The 15,955-nt window shown below is 43.4% G+C and overlaps 1 protein-coding gene across 1 annotated transcript; it reads right to left on the reverse strand.

Moving 5' to 3' along the window:
* Positions 1-4,819: 4,819 nt before the first annotated feature.
* LOC124677660 lies at positions 4,820-6,094 on the reverse strand. Its single transcript, XM_047213624.1, has one exon. The coding sequence runs from the start codon at positions 6,092-6,094 to the stop codon at positions 5,228-5,230; it is 867 nt and encodes a 288-aa protein (XP_047069580.1). The 3' UTR covers positions 4,820-5,227.
* Positions 6,095-15,955: the final 9,861 nt, after the last annotated feature.

The raw sequence follows: 15,955 nt of genomic DNA on the forward strand, positions 1-15,955 counted from the left end.
AGCCTAAGTCGTATGGTTGACTCTGCAAAACTAGTGATTCCAAGGTTTGACTTTCTGTGTGTCCTACCACCATAGTCAACGCGCGCCGCGGGCCGGGAAAGAGAAACAGTGCGTACGGGCGGCCTTTGTGATTTCCTTCCTTCTCCTCTTTTCTGAAACTCTCGTTCCTGGGTGTCGATTCTTCTTGGAACGTACGTACGTCGCTGAATGGGCGTTCGGTTCCCCCGAACCGATCGGTTCGGTTCTTCGGTATTTCAGAATTTTCGGTTCCCAGAAAACATGCACCGATCGGTCTCTGGCACGTACTGGAACCGAGCGCTCGGTTTCTAGATCGATCGGTTCGGTACTCGGTTATGTACCGAACTGACCGAACTCGAACTGGGCCGTAGCACTGCCTCGTTTGGCTGGGCTGGGCTGACTTGTATCTGTTCTGCTGCTAGCTAACTATGTTGTATAGTATTTTGCTAATTGCCAGGGCTAGTAAACATCACGTCACCGAGATGGGCTAGTAAATCAACGAGACAGCACAAAAATGAATTGAATTTAGAGAAAACGGTAGGACAGGCAAACCGCTGCAGTTTTCTGTAGAATTTTGCTAGCGTTTCCCCTGCTCCCCAGTATCAAACAAATGACAAAATTAACAGCAAGATACTAAACAAAAAGTGGGCATGAATAGCAAATTCAACTCGAAACTTAGCATCCAGCGGACCAAAATAGTTTAGCACACACAAATAACACTCGCAAGTCTGAAAATCCCACTTAAGTTCGCTAAAACAAAAAAGAAGTGGCAGCACGAAGGCGCACAGGAGCAATAGCACCGCACCGCTGCCATCCGCCAGTTCCCCATCTTCTGGACTTCGGTCTTTATTGCTTATTCTTCAAACTTCATCAACCATCTTATGAGAACTGTAACAACCATGTAATAGCAAAGAATAAACAAAGGAACGTACAAAGTAATAGGCAGAACCTGAATCTTTCATTTAGGGAAATAGTAAATCTCTTAATCTGATTAACAAGCATCTTTCATTTACCAAAGAGCTAGTTCAAATTAATGAATGTCATAAGAGAAAACATGTAAAACAATAGAATGGTTATAAAGTGTATGCTCACCAACATTTAAGAAGTAGGCTTTGTAGTAGACCTAGTGTTGGACTTGCTTGCCTTTGCCTTGATGTCCTTATACTCAGCAATTAATTCTGAAAATAAAACAGTGGCAACACACATTATATTGCAGCAAACAAACACATATTACATAATACAATATAGATCCTACTGAGTTACCTTGTTCAAGTTTGGTCAATTCTGCAGTGTTTTCTGCTATGTCAATGGGAGTGGTGCGGCGAAGCCAATCTTGAGTGCACACCAGGGCTTCTACCATGAAAGGAGTCAAAGATGTCCTAAAGTCATCAAGAACACGCCCACCGGTGGAGAATGCAGATTCAGATGCTACTGTGGAGATTGGAATTGCAAGAACATCACGTGCTAAGCACGCCAATACAGGAAACCTAGATGAGTTGACCTTCCACCAAGCTAATATGTCAAATTTCGGACCATCATCTTCAGGCTCCTCGGCAAGGAACTTATCCAGTTCAGACTTGTTGCAACTGCTGCTACCATTGTTTAGCCTCATTTTCTTGGCAAACTCTGACTTCATCAAGCTTGCACGACCTCCACTTGCTTCAGCTTGTACAGAAAAACTAGCTTGAACAGATGCAATTTGTGGAGCATACTTGACCCTGTATTCTTCAAACAAATCTCGAAGACACTTGTTGACTGCTGCCCACACCTTGGGCCCTTTCTCATCCCCATACATTTCCAAAATTGCAAATTGTGTGTACTCTGAAAGCTTATACCTACAAGTCAACAATATACAAGAGTTGATTAGTGTTGCTGAAATAGAAAGAACTGCATAATTAAACAATATACTAACATACTGATAAGGTATTACCTTGGATCAAGTATTGCTGGAATAAAAACCATCATGTTGATGTTCTCCTTTTCCTTCTCCTTTTTGCTAGGATCTTGTTCATGCCAATTGCCCCAATATTTATCAAACTTATCCTTCATCCTTTTTGCCATTGCTATCTGCAAAACATCATCGCTTTCCATCCAATTTTTCACCAAGAGATTCACCTCACCAATCTCATGGAAAAAATTGTTAGCAGTCACATGTAGTGAGGCAGAAACACGAGTAGTTAGATCAGCAAAATGTCCAAGGAAGTCTGCCATCTTCCTACAGTTCTCCCAATCAGTCTCATCTGGAACTCCAATGCACTTCTCTTTACCTTTATCACTAAGTAGATCAAGTGCAAAGTAAGGATCTTCGTCGGTGTACCTTACAAAAACTTTCTCATAGCTCACAGCAGCCTTCAACATAAAATATGTGGAGTTCCACCTAGTGCTGACATCAAGATTCAAGAACGCCTTTGTTTCAACCTTCTCTAGGTCAGCACACTCCTTGAACTTAGTTATCCTAGCTGGGCTATTCTTCACATATTTAACTGCTGCACGCACACGGTTGACTGAAAGTTCAAGTTCCTTTAGACCATCACTAACAATTAAGTTCACAATGTGAGCAGCACATCTCATGTGAAGATATTTGCCTGCAGCTATGCTATTATTAGCTTTATTAAGTTCCTTCTTCATGTAAACAATACCACCATCATTGCTAGAAGCATTATCAACAGTAATTGTCATCACCTTCTCTACACCCCAATCAATCAAGGTTTTCTGCAAGTGTTTCCCAATATCATCTCCTTTATGACCCTTAACCTTGAAAAAACTAATGATTTTCTTGTGAAGTATCCAATCACTACAAATGAAGTGGGCTGTGACTGTCATGAAGCTCTTTTGTTGTTGAGAAGTCCAACAATCAGTTGTAAGACATACTCTTTCACATTGTTCTTTTAAAAAAAGTTTCAGTTTAGCCTTCTCTTCAAAATATATGCGAACAGTGTCCCTAGTGCAGGTTCTCCTAGATGGAACTGAGAAACGTGGGCATGCTACAGTCATGAACCTTCTAAACCCAGATTTTTCACCAAATGCAAATGGCAGTTCATCCACTATTATCATTGCAGCAAAAGAATTTCTAAGAGCCTCAGGATCAAATTTCCAAGCATGTACACTATCACCGGAATTAACTCGCAGCACAGATTGCTTATCATCACCTAAATTCTTATGACGATTGCGCTTGCAAACATTAAAGTGCTTGCGCAAGGCAGATGTACCATTCATAACGGTGTGAGCAGCGATGTCGGTCTTACAGTACTTGCAATTTCCCTTCTGCAGAACACCATCAATCAGGATCTTCTTGAAGTGCTTCCACATCTCAGATCTTGAATCCATCTTCTTTCGAGCTTCCTTCTTTTCACCCTCCTTGACCTTGCCATCATCCTCCAGCCCTGCTTCCGCTGCTATCTCCTCAACACCACCACCGCTGGACTGCCCTACTTCTGTTGCGTTCACCTCGCCAGCGACAACAATGGCAGTGTCCATGTCTATAGGTACAACAGCTTGGGACCCTGCCTCAGCAGTGTTTGCTGTACCCATATTCTCCATCTCGGACGACATCTAAAAAAAGAAATATTTGACACAATTATCATAAGTAACAATATATCAGGAAGCTGAAATAGACAAATTGATAACAAACTGAAAATCTGATTTCGGACATCTTAAGTATTTACGACCTTGAACCATACTGAAGTATACAACATACCACCAAACTGAAGTATTTACGACCTTGAACCATCTTAAGTGAGCGTAAAGCTAATGCATAGACAGAAAAATCCAGTGACAAAGTATACGAGCAGTACAGAACAAAGAATAGTCTGATTGTAGATTTGTAGTACTGAACCAAATGAATCCCCATTAGGCCATCGCTAAAATTCAGTTTACAATGGATACACTAACAGCAAAATCTATTGGCTACTTCTAATGTCGATCTCAATTCGTTACAAACTAGCGGTATAATCATAGATTCATAGGCTACTTGTAAAGCTGAATCAAAAGCAATCCAACAGGCACGCTACTGCTCCGCGTGTGGAAGGAATGTGCAGTGCGTGTATGTACAGCCGTACGGGGTTGGGGAACAGTTGGAGGAGCAGGCTGGCGACAGGTGGCAGCTCGTGTATAATTGTGTGCGTGTCATAAGGTGGTCCCAGCAATATCTTGTAATCGAATTCAAATGTTTTTGGTTGGGTTAGGTGAGGAAGGAATTGGACAGCAAAACCTCGGGCCGAGCCGACCGGTCTCGCCGCCACCACTAAATAAACCCGGTCTTTGTGATGCTCCGCGGCTGCAGGCTAGCCATAGTCAAACGAGTTTATTCCACGGAGCGAGAGAGAATATGCGTCGTCATCAACCGAACCGATACGCGCGTGCGACAGAACACGCTTCTAAAATTGGAGAAAAGGACTGGTCAATTTACGGGTGAATCAAGTTTCGCCACCTTTGTAGACGAGACTGGGGATCGGAGATCGATCCAGGTTGTTCCACGTATTACCTTGTCATCTCACCATCTGTGATCTGTCCCTGTCCATCTTGCTCATAGCAAAACTAATCCGATCCGATTTCTAGATATTCTACTAAAGGATTGTACAAGGAGAAATATCAGCAATCGAAATTCATGAGACAAAATGTTCTAGACGAGACTGGAGATCGATCGGGACAGAGAGCTCGATCCAGCTTGTTCCACGTACAAGCTTGCCAACTGCGAATCTGCGATCTGTCCCTGTCGGTCTCGCTCATCGCAAAACTGATCCGGTTTCTAGATATTTTAGAGGATCGTAGTAGTCCGTAGGAGAAATATCAGCAATCGAAAGAAAAAAATCAGAGACATTGAGACGATTGATCTTCATCACAGAGTAGTAAACATTCATCTGCATATACCACTTCGATATACCAGGAACAATTTCATCATATCGCCCATCAGTTTAGCAACAGGCACCTATCCCTCCCTCTCTCTCTCTCTCACTAAACCGAAAAAAGAAAACAAAAAGAAAAGAGAAATTTCTGTCTGTCACACAGCACGGCCACAACCAAGTACAGGAAAACACGGAAGAAATTTCCTGGCAGCGGAAGCCGGAGCGTGTCCGGCCTGCCGTAGAGTCGTCGCCTTGCTTGCGCTGCCGTCCTCCTTTCCGCTGCACAAGCCCGACACGCAACCAACCATGGGCGGCGTGCGTGAGTCCCCAACTCCTATTCCCCTTCTACAACTAATTGATGACAGCTAGTAGCAGACGGGCATCAGGCCGGCGGCGAACGAGTAGGCGGGGCTGAGGGCCCGCGGCGGCGGCGGGGAAGGCGTTGGAGACGGCGATGAGGAGGGCGTCTTCTTGGGCCGCTCGATGGGGCCGACGGCGGAGCGGAAGGCGACGGTGACCGCGTCGCGCACGCACCAGTGGAACGCCGGCGCGCGCATGGCCGCGGCCGCCGCCTCGCACTCCGGGCACGGCGACGAGCGCGGCGTCGTCGAGCCGTACCAGAACGGGTCCTCGAGCGGCGTCGGGAGGGGGTAGGTGTCCGTGGCGCCGGTGCTGAGCAGGTACCACTCGCGCTGCCGCTGGAGTTCCCGGAGCTGCGCCTCGTAGTCGTAGTCCCAGCCGCCGAACGCGGCCGGCGGGGGCGACGAGGAGGCCAGGGAGGCCAGATCCGTGGGCGGGAGGCGCTTGAGGATGGTCATCTCCGCGGACGGGACGAGCAGCGGCGGCTGCTGTGATGGGGAGAGGATCCCGGCGCCGGCCTTGCGGTCGCGGCGGGAGCGGCCCCCGCGGCGGTCGCGTCGGGAGCGGCGGAGCGCGGCGAGCACGTAGCAGCCGGGCCCCTCGCGCGCGACGGCGGCGGCGAGGTCGGCGCCGTCGTCGAGCGGCGCGCGGCGCGGGCGGCGCGGCCGCGCGAGGGACGCCGAGATCTGGTGCGGGGAGACGCCGACGCGGTCCGCCACCACGGCCTGCAGCTTGCGCACGCCCAGGGACGGCTGCACGGTCACCGTGCCCAGGTCCACGGTCCGCTCGCCGTCCACGAACACCACCTGCAGCACCGCCGTCGCCATGGCCGCCGGGGGCGGAGGCGGCGAGGTCGACGCGAGCTCGCCCATCGCTAGGGGGATCTCTTCAGGAGCCTTCGGGAGGCTAGCTCGCGAGGGGCGCTACGCGCATCGAGTCCGGCGGCGGCTGCGGAGTAGAATTGGTCTGAAGTGGTGAAGGGAAATTGGGATGGGGGAGGGGGAGACGGGGGAAGGATTTTATAAGGGAAGGAATTAATGGCGGTTGGGTTGGGGCGAATGGTAAATGCTGGCGGTGGGGCCCGGTGGGAAGGAAGTGGTCGCTCTCTTTCCTTGGGAGCCAAGGCAAGGCACACGGCACGGCATCCAGAGCCGAAGCTGCTGGAACGTGGGCCCCACCGGGCAGGTAGAGACTGACCGGGGTCGCGGGCGGCCACGTCGGAGGGAAGAAAACGTGGGGGAGGCCGTTACGCGGCCAGGCTCGTGCCAGCGAGGCGCGGGCGGCACGTGCGGCCAGCGAGGCCGTGGGGGGTGGCGTGGTCGTGACGCTGGCCGCTCGACTCGGCTCGGCTGCCCTTGTGAGGTGGTTCACGTGATCCCGCCCATGGATTTGGCGTGACAAACTACGTATACGCGTCGCGTCACAGACGTCGTGGATGCAACGAAATGCCGTTAGTCAGGAGTACATCATTCCACCGTCTCGTCATCCACCCGAGCACACTGTACAATTCGTTCCAGAAGCCGTATGCATTTGAAAATTGAAGTGCGTATCAAAATTCCCACTTCTTTTATTATGTCAACAACAAAGTTTCTGTTTTCTCTCCAGATGGACCTATTTTTACTCACTCCGTCCTGAAAAAAATGTGCGGGCTTACATAAATCCGCGGCATCTTTTTTTTTTTTACAAAGACTAGTATACTGGTGAGGTGATGTTCCACGCAGTGTGAAATTACAATTTCAGAACCAAATCCATATGTCTCGTAGCATCGAAAGACACAACCTAATTTTTTTCCATGAGATATTGAAAACCGGCACTAATATAGTAAAAAAAACTATATACATTAGTCCTTTCTTTTTTGAAAAAAAAAAACCCCACGACTAACATGTTCATATAGGCAAAGCAACGCTTCGGCCAGACAACTATTTACCAAGTTGTTTTTTTAACAAGGAAGGGTCCAGAAGGATCCAAAAGCTACATTCATTAAAGCTGCGGGCGTAGAATTACATAGAGGACCATAAGGAACGAAAAGGCTACAAACTAAATCACTTTTGCAAGAAGGACCATAGAAACAAGCATATGAAGAAACGTCCGGCCATACCCCTATTTACCAAGACCATTTTTAACAGGGAAGGGTTCGGAAGGACGTGAAAGCCACATTCGTTCAAGCGATGTGCGCACAATTACATAGAGGACCATAAAGGAAAATAAGGCTACAAAATAATCCTCGCTTTTTGCCAGAAGAGCCATAGAAACGAAAAAAAGGAAAAAAAAAAAGCGACCCAACCCTTCTTCCCCACCACTGATATGAGATCATTGGGACCTAAAACATTTTGAAATCAGGGAGAACACGTGCTTATTTCGATCGTGTTAATGTGGATCCCTCTGTTACATTCAAAGTTTTCATCTTTTATTTTATTCTCACCATGCCATATTGGGTCTTTCTTCATGGCTTTCATGGATCATGAACTACTCCATTGTAATTATGATGTAATATATATGGCATTTGTTCTTTCTAATACAGAGCAAACAGAGTCTGTTGTAAATTCCTTAAACTATAAAAAAATAACTATTCGTGCATAAGTTATATTCTTCAAACCTTCCCAATACACGGGTGTAACTTCAAAATTCATGTATCTGCAATACATCACATTTCTAACATTATTTTTATTCTTTTAAGAATTTTGGAAGCTTCAAAATGTGGCTTTCATGTTGTTTTCATTATAACTAGGTTTTCACCAAATAAATGACCCTAGCTCACTTAGTTAGGGAAGTGGATGTCAATCCAACCGACCAGGTTCAAATCTCCACTAATGCAAATTTGTGTTCTTATTGTTTAAAAAACAGACAAAAATCGATGTATGGGCTTCCCCTAGCTCATTCCTTTAAAAAGGGACTGGATTTTCACTCATTTCAATAAAAAAAATTTAAAAATATGTGTGAGCGAAGATAGCTGATATAATCTTATAGATTCAGAGACAACGCATTGATTTCAACATAAAAAAGGGAACAATAATAAAAAAAAAGTTCATTTGAACATTAAAATATGAACGATGATAAAAAAAAAGCCCTCGCGTGCACAACTTTGCTGAGAGATGACGATTGCTCGATTGTGCTTTCATTATAGTGGCCATTCGAGCCAAACTCTTGGAGGGGAAATGGATTGAGGGTCACAAAACAGTACTTTGTGCCATTTTCACTTGACGTGTGAGCCATATAGTAAGGAATAGTAAAAAAATCTCATGGATTAGGAAAGCAGGCCGACAAACGTGGGTGGCCGGAGGAAAGCTCCCCCACTCATCTGTTTGTTCAATGTTTTGTATTTTTACCAACGTTATCTATTTATTTACAAGGCCAAAGTAATTATGTTTTGTTTCCCATAGAAACTTGAACTTCAATGTAACTTGCTAAGCACTCACTTTTTGTAGCATCTATGGAGTAGAGACCAACATTACAATGACTTCTAAAATATAAAGGGCTAAGCACTCACTGTTTTGTTTTGTTTTCTCCATGGCCCGATCCTTCACAAGAGCCAAAAAAAATATAAAGGGCAATCTTCATTTATCCTTAGTGAATTTGATTTGATTTTATCTCAATCCTTTCTTGAAAATTAATTTAAGTTAACTTATCGTACAAAAAGATCCAATTCTATTAGGTCCATCTTGGTCGTGATTAGTAGTGAAAGGTAACATCATCAAAAGTAGCAAAAAACACATGTTGATCAGCTGATGTCACTCATATAGCATTTTTATGCAAAGAACATCCTTTCACTATCAGAAAAAAACAAACATTAGGGCTATAAACAATCCAATAAACTTGGTTCTTAACATAGGTTGCACAACCAGCCATCCAAAAGAACACAGACATGCACATACGTTTCTAAGGGGAAAAAATCTATTTTTACATTTGGATTTCCCCACATGGAAGCATATTTTTTTGGCGTGTTAATATGTATATATCTATATACACAGTAGTATCTCAATTCCCATGACCATGATGATTCTTTGTAGGTACATGTCTCTACTTATAGAATTCTCATGGCCATCCCTATAACTCTTATACTCCGTAGCTCATCCTCTTGATTACTTGCTTAGATATGGTAGGAGTGTCAAAACTCTAGAAAACTCCCAACGTGTCTTGTTTCTAGATCCCTCCAAAACAATATGTAAATAGCAAAAGCTTTGTTACAATTAAATAAAACATAATATAATGTTTCAATGTACATATTTTATGTGGCAGCTAACAACCTGATGTTATGGCCTATTCTGTGTAATTTTGAGTTTTCCCAATTCATGCTTTCATTATTTATGAAATTGTAATGTAATTATTTGTTATGTTGTACTTTTCCTTTATACAAAAATATTGTTGACGCCATTGGTATTCACGGTAGTTAAAATATCATGACATAAAAGTTGTTACAAAAAAATAGAGAAAATACATAACACCATAGAATTTGTATCTCACTGAAGTAGAGAAACAATATCGCAATAGTGTTATTTTGATGTTTTTGATCTCGTGCCATGATTGGACTACCATTTTCTACTTGGTAACTTACCTTGTTATCATCAATAACAGCTTGATGATACTGAGAGCTCTCACAGCAGAAATTAGAACCGAAATATGAAACAACTAGTACGAAATAAGATCAAGTTAGAAACTGCACTATTTTTCGATGTGCACCTGCCACTTGGACGTTAGGACGCTGGCAGGAATATGGAATGATTCTGGCCCTAGTGTTGAAAGATTGGATGACATTTTGTGATGGATAGCACCGTATGTCCAGGTAGTACGTTGTTCTACTCGATGACGATGCATGTTCTCCGTGGATACTTGCTGGCCAATGCATACGCCATCGATCCCAGCTGCCGTAGAGCACAAAGTTCACAAGACAGATTTAAATACTGAACCCAGCACGCAACAATTTGAAATCGATTAGATATGTTAGGGACACGCTGATGACACGCACAATTTATACAGGCTGCACCAACTGTCGCCTGCCGTGTTTTCCACCTGCTGACAGATATAACTACGTAGGTGACTCCTTTTTGGAAGAAATACTGCGAGGACAGTCAAGTGATCGACGCTTGCAAGGAAAGATTCAGGAAAGGGTGGAGAAAGAACTTCCAAGTTACAAGGTGGTACAGCAAGTATTTCCCTTTTCCTTGTTTTGACAATTTGAGAATCGGGGCAGAAAGTCAAGCCTTGGAATCATATAAGACCACGTGTTTTCAAGCAAGATGGAGGTATGTTTGGCGCAATGGACAGACAGGCATTCCCTACGCTGGCAGCGAGACGTTGGATGGAACGGCTCAAACACAGATTGATATTATTCGCTTACCTCTAAATGGCTGTACTTCTTATTCTTCCTCCTCTTTGGCCACGCCTGGTTTTCACCGACCCTTGTCTAATCAGGTCGACAAAAGGTTTCTATTTCTGAATCTTACATTTCCTGTTAAGTGTCAAGAAAACAGCGACGAGCTATATATACAATGCTTAACCCACTGCTACTCTTGGACTTTGACTGTACTACGATTCTGTGAGGCAGCTGGATGACGTGCAGTGAAATCGACCAGTCACGCCATGGGATAAGATGAGTAGAAAACTGTTCGTCAATTCTCCGAGATGTAGCTGATGTTACGTATGGTAACCTTGAGATTTCTTTTTTTTTTTTTGAACAGGAAAAGGTCCCGAAGGATCTAGGGCTTCAATTCATATGCGGTGGAGTACAATTTACAAACAGGCCCGAGCGAAATAAGGAAATTACAACCTGGCCCTTGCAAATTACACTGAGGACCCTCAAATAAAACGCAGAAACGCGATCAGGTCCAACTCCTTTTTCACCGCTACAGAGTCCGCCGGAGTCAGCCTGTACGCCGCCGGGGACGAGACCACTTGGGGCGCAGAGGTGGGAGTTAACTCCGATGAAGCAATAGAGCCTCCGAGTCGGCATGCGCGCTTTACGGAGGTTGTTGATGCCTTGAGGACGGCTAGTCGCCGTCACACGAGGATGGAGGGGCCGCCTTTCGGCCATGGAGAACGGCGACAGTGGCGCCGTGTTGAACCTCCGATGGAGGAGCTGTCTTCCAGCCAGAAGATACGGCGACAGTGGCGCCGTGTGAAGCCTCCGAGAAGAAGCCAACCAGCTTCCCTGCTGCAGACGCAGTCGCCGGCGACGCGCAGGTGACCAAACCTCTTCTCCCTCACCGCCATGATGAGCAGAAAGGAGGAGGTCACCGTTGCATCGGTGGCTACCAGATCCGCAAGAGACGGCTTTATTTTTGGAGATCTGCATCTCCCTCCGCCGCCACACCCCTGTCTCCGACCGCCGGAGCTCCATGAGGTCGAGGAGGAAGACAGCGCGGCGCCAGATCCAGCCGATGGGATCCGCCACCTCACTCCCGGCATACTCGCCAAACGCCACTAGGGACCAAGACCAAAACCTACTGCTACTGCTATACACTCTGGCGCCATCTCCTCTCCAACTCCAGCCGGCTAGCCCGGCGGAGAGGGAGGAGGAGCGGCCCGGCGAGAAGGAAGAAGAGGTCAGATACTGTAGCTAGCTGAGAGAGGGAGAGGGGGGAAAATGCGTTTTTTTAGGGGATGGCCGCATAACCTTGAGATTTCAGATGGTAGCAACTTACAGACCGTACAACATTCTTACACGCGCTGGCGTGCATACACTGCATCAAATTGGGTTTTTGTTCCAAAAAAAAAGAGGATTAAATTAGTTAAGGGTGAGAAAGAGAGGGGGAGAGAGCGATAGCTGTCCGCTGCTAAATGGATGGGCGATATTAATTGTTTCTTCTATATCCAAGTGGTTGGAGTTTAGTCAGAACAATTTGTCTCGTGTTTCTCATTTTTCGTCCATTTGCTATATATAATCTCGTCGTGGGAATGGAATTGTCAGATAATGATCGGTGTCGTAGAACGATCAAAACTGTGTTAGTGCCACTATCTTTCGATTTCAGATGACAACATATCTTGTTTTAGACATCTTTTGGACTATCGTTTTTTTTCCTCCCACAATATATAGTGCCGTAATTTGTTGTGCCCCCCGATTTTTATGAGACCTCGTCCGGTCCGTGAAATTTGCAGGTCCACGAGATGGGAAACACTTGAGTGTAAAGGTAGAGAGCGACGAAGCATAAGACGAACCAAGTGCTCATTTTCCGGAAAAAATATGGCCTCTAGTTTCTACGACTATTTTGCCTAAATAACATTGAACCAAGCGTGGCCTTAGCGGTATTGCTTACACTGCTACCCTCCCCTGTTTTGCTTTGCTTCAAGTTTAGTTGAGAACTGAGTGTTAGCTCAGTGGCAAGCGTAACGAGTGCAGCAAGCCTACCTAAGTTCGGATCTTCACCTAGCGGCAATTTCGCTGAAAGAGATGGACTTTAAACCAATATATCATCCTAGCGTCCATCCGCTAGGAAAATCTCATTTTACGTAACAACGTATAACTAACTATAACTAACTAAGGGAGGAATCAATCCCCGTTGGTCAATATTTTGTTAGCTTTTAGGCTAGTTTCCTCTGTTTTGTGACGGGGGAGATGGAAAGATAGGTCCGCTAGATGGCAGCATGGTAGTAGAACGTGGAACAACCTGGATCGAGCGCGGATCCTAGAAATGGCCGAAAGTTCTTTCACCCATAAATTGACCAGTCGTTTTTCCCAATTTTAGAAGTGTATGCATGTATTCTCTCAATGGAATAAACTCGCTGCCAATGCAGCCGGCCGGCATAGTAGCCAGCAAGCCGCGGAGGACAGTGGCGGCCCTGGTTGGGTCAGTCGGCTGGAGGTTTTGCAGTCAACTTCGTTCCTCACCAAACCCAACCGACCATATTTGAAACCGATTAGATATTAACTTTAAGGATCCCTGATGACATGCACACTAAATATATACGAGCTCCCCCGCAAAAAAAAAAAAAAACGAGCTGCCACAGTTGGATGGAACGAACGGAGCATAAGGGTGTTCAGAAATTCTGCCTCCCTGCCATTCGCAGTCATATCGCTTGCTGTTGAAACTAGTGGAGCTGCCGGAATCCACCAATATAATCACTTCATAAAACTATATATAAAGTCTACAATTTTTTGCCGTGCTCTCAGCCTTTAGGGCACTATACTCATGCACGGTTAAACATTGCATGAACAGTGTCCTTGGCTCGCATTTTTTATACTTTTTGAAAAATTGTTTTCAGTAATTTTCCTAGTGATTTATCAATTTTTGGCAGTAATTTATTGGTAGAAAATATCAGCTTTGGCAATTTTTGACAGAAATTTGTTGGGGCAATTTGTTGGTGAAAACCTTCAACTTCTGCACTAGTTTCTCGATATTAATTAGTATTTAACAGCATTTTCTACGGTAGTTAAGTATCTATTTTTTTGAAAAGTAATTTATCGGTGCAAAACCTTCATCCTCAATAGTAGCTTAGCGATTCCGGAGTGTGTTATGTTTCACACAACTGTTCAACCACAGCGGTAGTTTTGGACGGTAGTTTCTTGACATTAATTTCTCAACTCTGCATAATTTCGTTGGTAGTATTTACCCAACAATATTTCTTTGATACATGAATGATAAATCTCTGACATTATTTCTTCTGTACCTCTACTATGAAAACAAATGTTTCATCGTTCATCTACTCTTTTATCTAGAAAAAGTACTATTGCAAACTCTAAAAAGTATTTTTCTCTTTGGGAACACATACTACTCCTTCTTGCTAAATTGACTTAGGAGAACAAGTACTCTAATACTCACGGCCTATTTTTCCTACGAAAGATATTATCGTGTTTGTCCATGGTACCATCAGAAAAATATACTTACTTCACCGTCTGTCACTCGTTTTACATGGGAAAAATACTACTACCTTCTTCTACGGTGTCTTCAAAAAATTATACTTACTCCATCTTCCACCGCTTCTGTCAGCCGGAGAAAATACTACCATCTTCCTTTGTAGCAATTTTGGAAACAAAATATTTCACCACCCGTCGCCTCTTTTAGTCGTGAAAAATACTACTACCTTCTATATGGTATCTCTAGAAATACCTTGCTATGTCATCCATCACCTTTTCCAACTGCGACGGATTGTCCTCATTTCGGGCACTACAAGTATTTTTTTCCTGATCACCCTACAACAATCCCGTAATTTTTATCATTATTACCCTCCTTTTGCATCTCTTCATGATCACATGTGAGTGTTGGAAAAAAAATCTAAACCACCCACTACAATAATTTTACGCTATTTGAGCAGTTCTTCCACAGCAACACTTATGCAACAATTCAGCAATCCAAATATTGTACTATTTCTAAAATATATTTTTCACATATTTTTTTAGTAATATTTCCATTGAATTAATAATTTATGGCAATAATTTATAGGAAGAAATCTGTGGCTTTCGCAAATTTTTGATAGCAATTTGTCAGTGAAAATCTTCAACTTCGGTAGTAATTTTCTGACATTAACTGTTTGGAAATATTTTTTGAGGGTCATTGAGTATCTATTTTTTCAGAAAGTAATATATCGATACAAATCTTTAGTTTCAGCAGTTATTTAATGATCACAAGCGTCTTATGATTCAAACAACTCCTCAACCTCAATGGTAGTTCTAGGGGTAATTTCTCAACGGTGCATAATTCTTCGGCAATAGTTTTCTAGTAGTATTTCTTCGGCGCACGAAACGATAGTTCTCTTACATTGGCTGTTCCATACCTCTACTACAAAAATAATTGTTTTATCGTTGATCAACTCTTTTATCTAGAAAAATACCCATGCATACTCTAAAGACATACTTGTTTTTTTTGGAACACATACTACTCCTTTTTTTCTTCTAAACTGAGTTGGGAAAATAGGTACTCCATTATTTATAGCCTTTTTTACTTAGGGAAATATTAACGTATTTATCTACCATGGTTGTACCGTAAGATTCTCCTTAAGTTAAGTTAGACTTGATTGGTTCCATCGGTTTCCCTAGCTTTTATGACCACAAATATTAGTACACATTTTATCTAGAGCCAATTTGATTTGATTTTATCTTAAACCTTTCTACAAAAATTAGTTTTATCTTATACCCCCTCCTTCCTAAAAATAATGCGTATAGTTTTGGTTAAAGTAAAAAAACGTAAACATCTACAATACCAAGTGCACACAACATGAAAGTATATTGTATACTTTCCAGCCATCCAAAATAAAATGCATGTGTATGTTCCTATTAAATTTCCTGTTTTTAGGTTTAGATTTTCGCCATCTTGAAGCATATGTTCCTTTCGGCAACTTAATATGTCTAAATATGTGTATTTCATTCTCATGAAGATGATGTTTCTTTGTAGGTATTTCCTCCATTATTTTTATATATAAGGCTACCACACATTTCTAGATAGAACTTTGAATAATAATTCGACCAACATATATGTCACCAAAAGATATTATTTAATTTGTATTTGAGAGATGTTTCCAACGATATGTTCTTGGTGTTATATATCTTATCTTTTATCGATCAATTTTTTAGCTTGGAATACTTAGTGGCTTTATATATAACAACGGAGGGAGTGCCATAGTAGGTGCATGTCTGTAATTCTGGATTTGTCGTGGCCATCCTATGACTCTTATAGTCGGTAGCTCATCCTCTTAATTTCTTGGTTACATACTGTAGAAGTGTTAAAACTCTAGAAAACTCCATACATATGTCTTGTTTCTAGAGTCCTCCAAAGCAATTTGTACAATGCAGAAATTTTGTTACA

This window comes from Lolium rigidum, chromosome 7, assembly GCF_022539505.1.
Source record: "Lolium rigidum isolate FL_2022 chromosome 7, APGP_CSIRO_Lrig_0.1, whole genome shotgun sequence".
NCBI lineage: Eukaryota > Viridiplantae > Streptophyta > Magnoliopsida > Poales > Poaceae > Lolium > Lolium rigidum.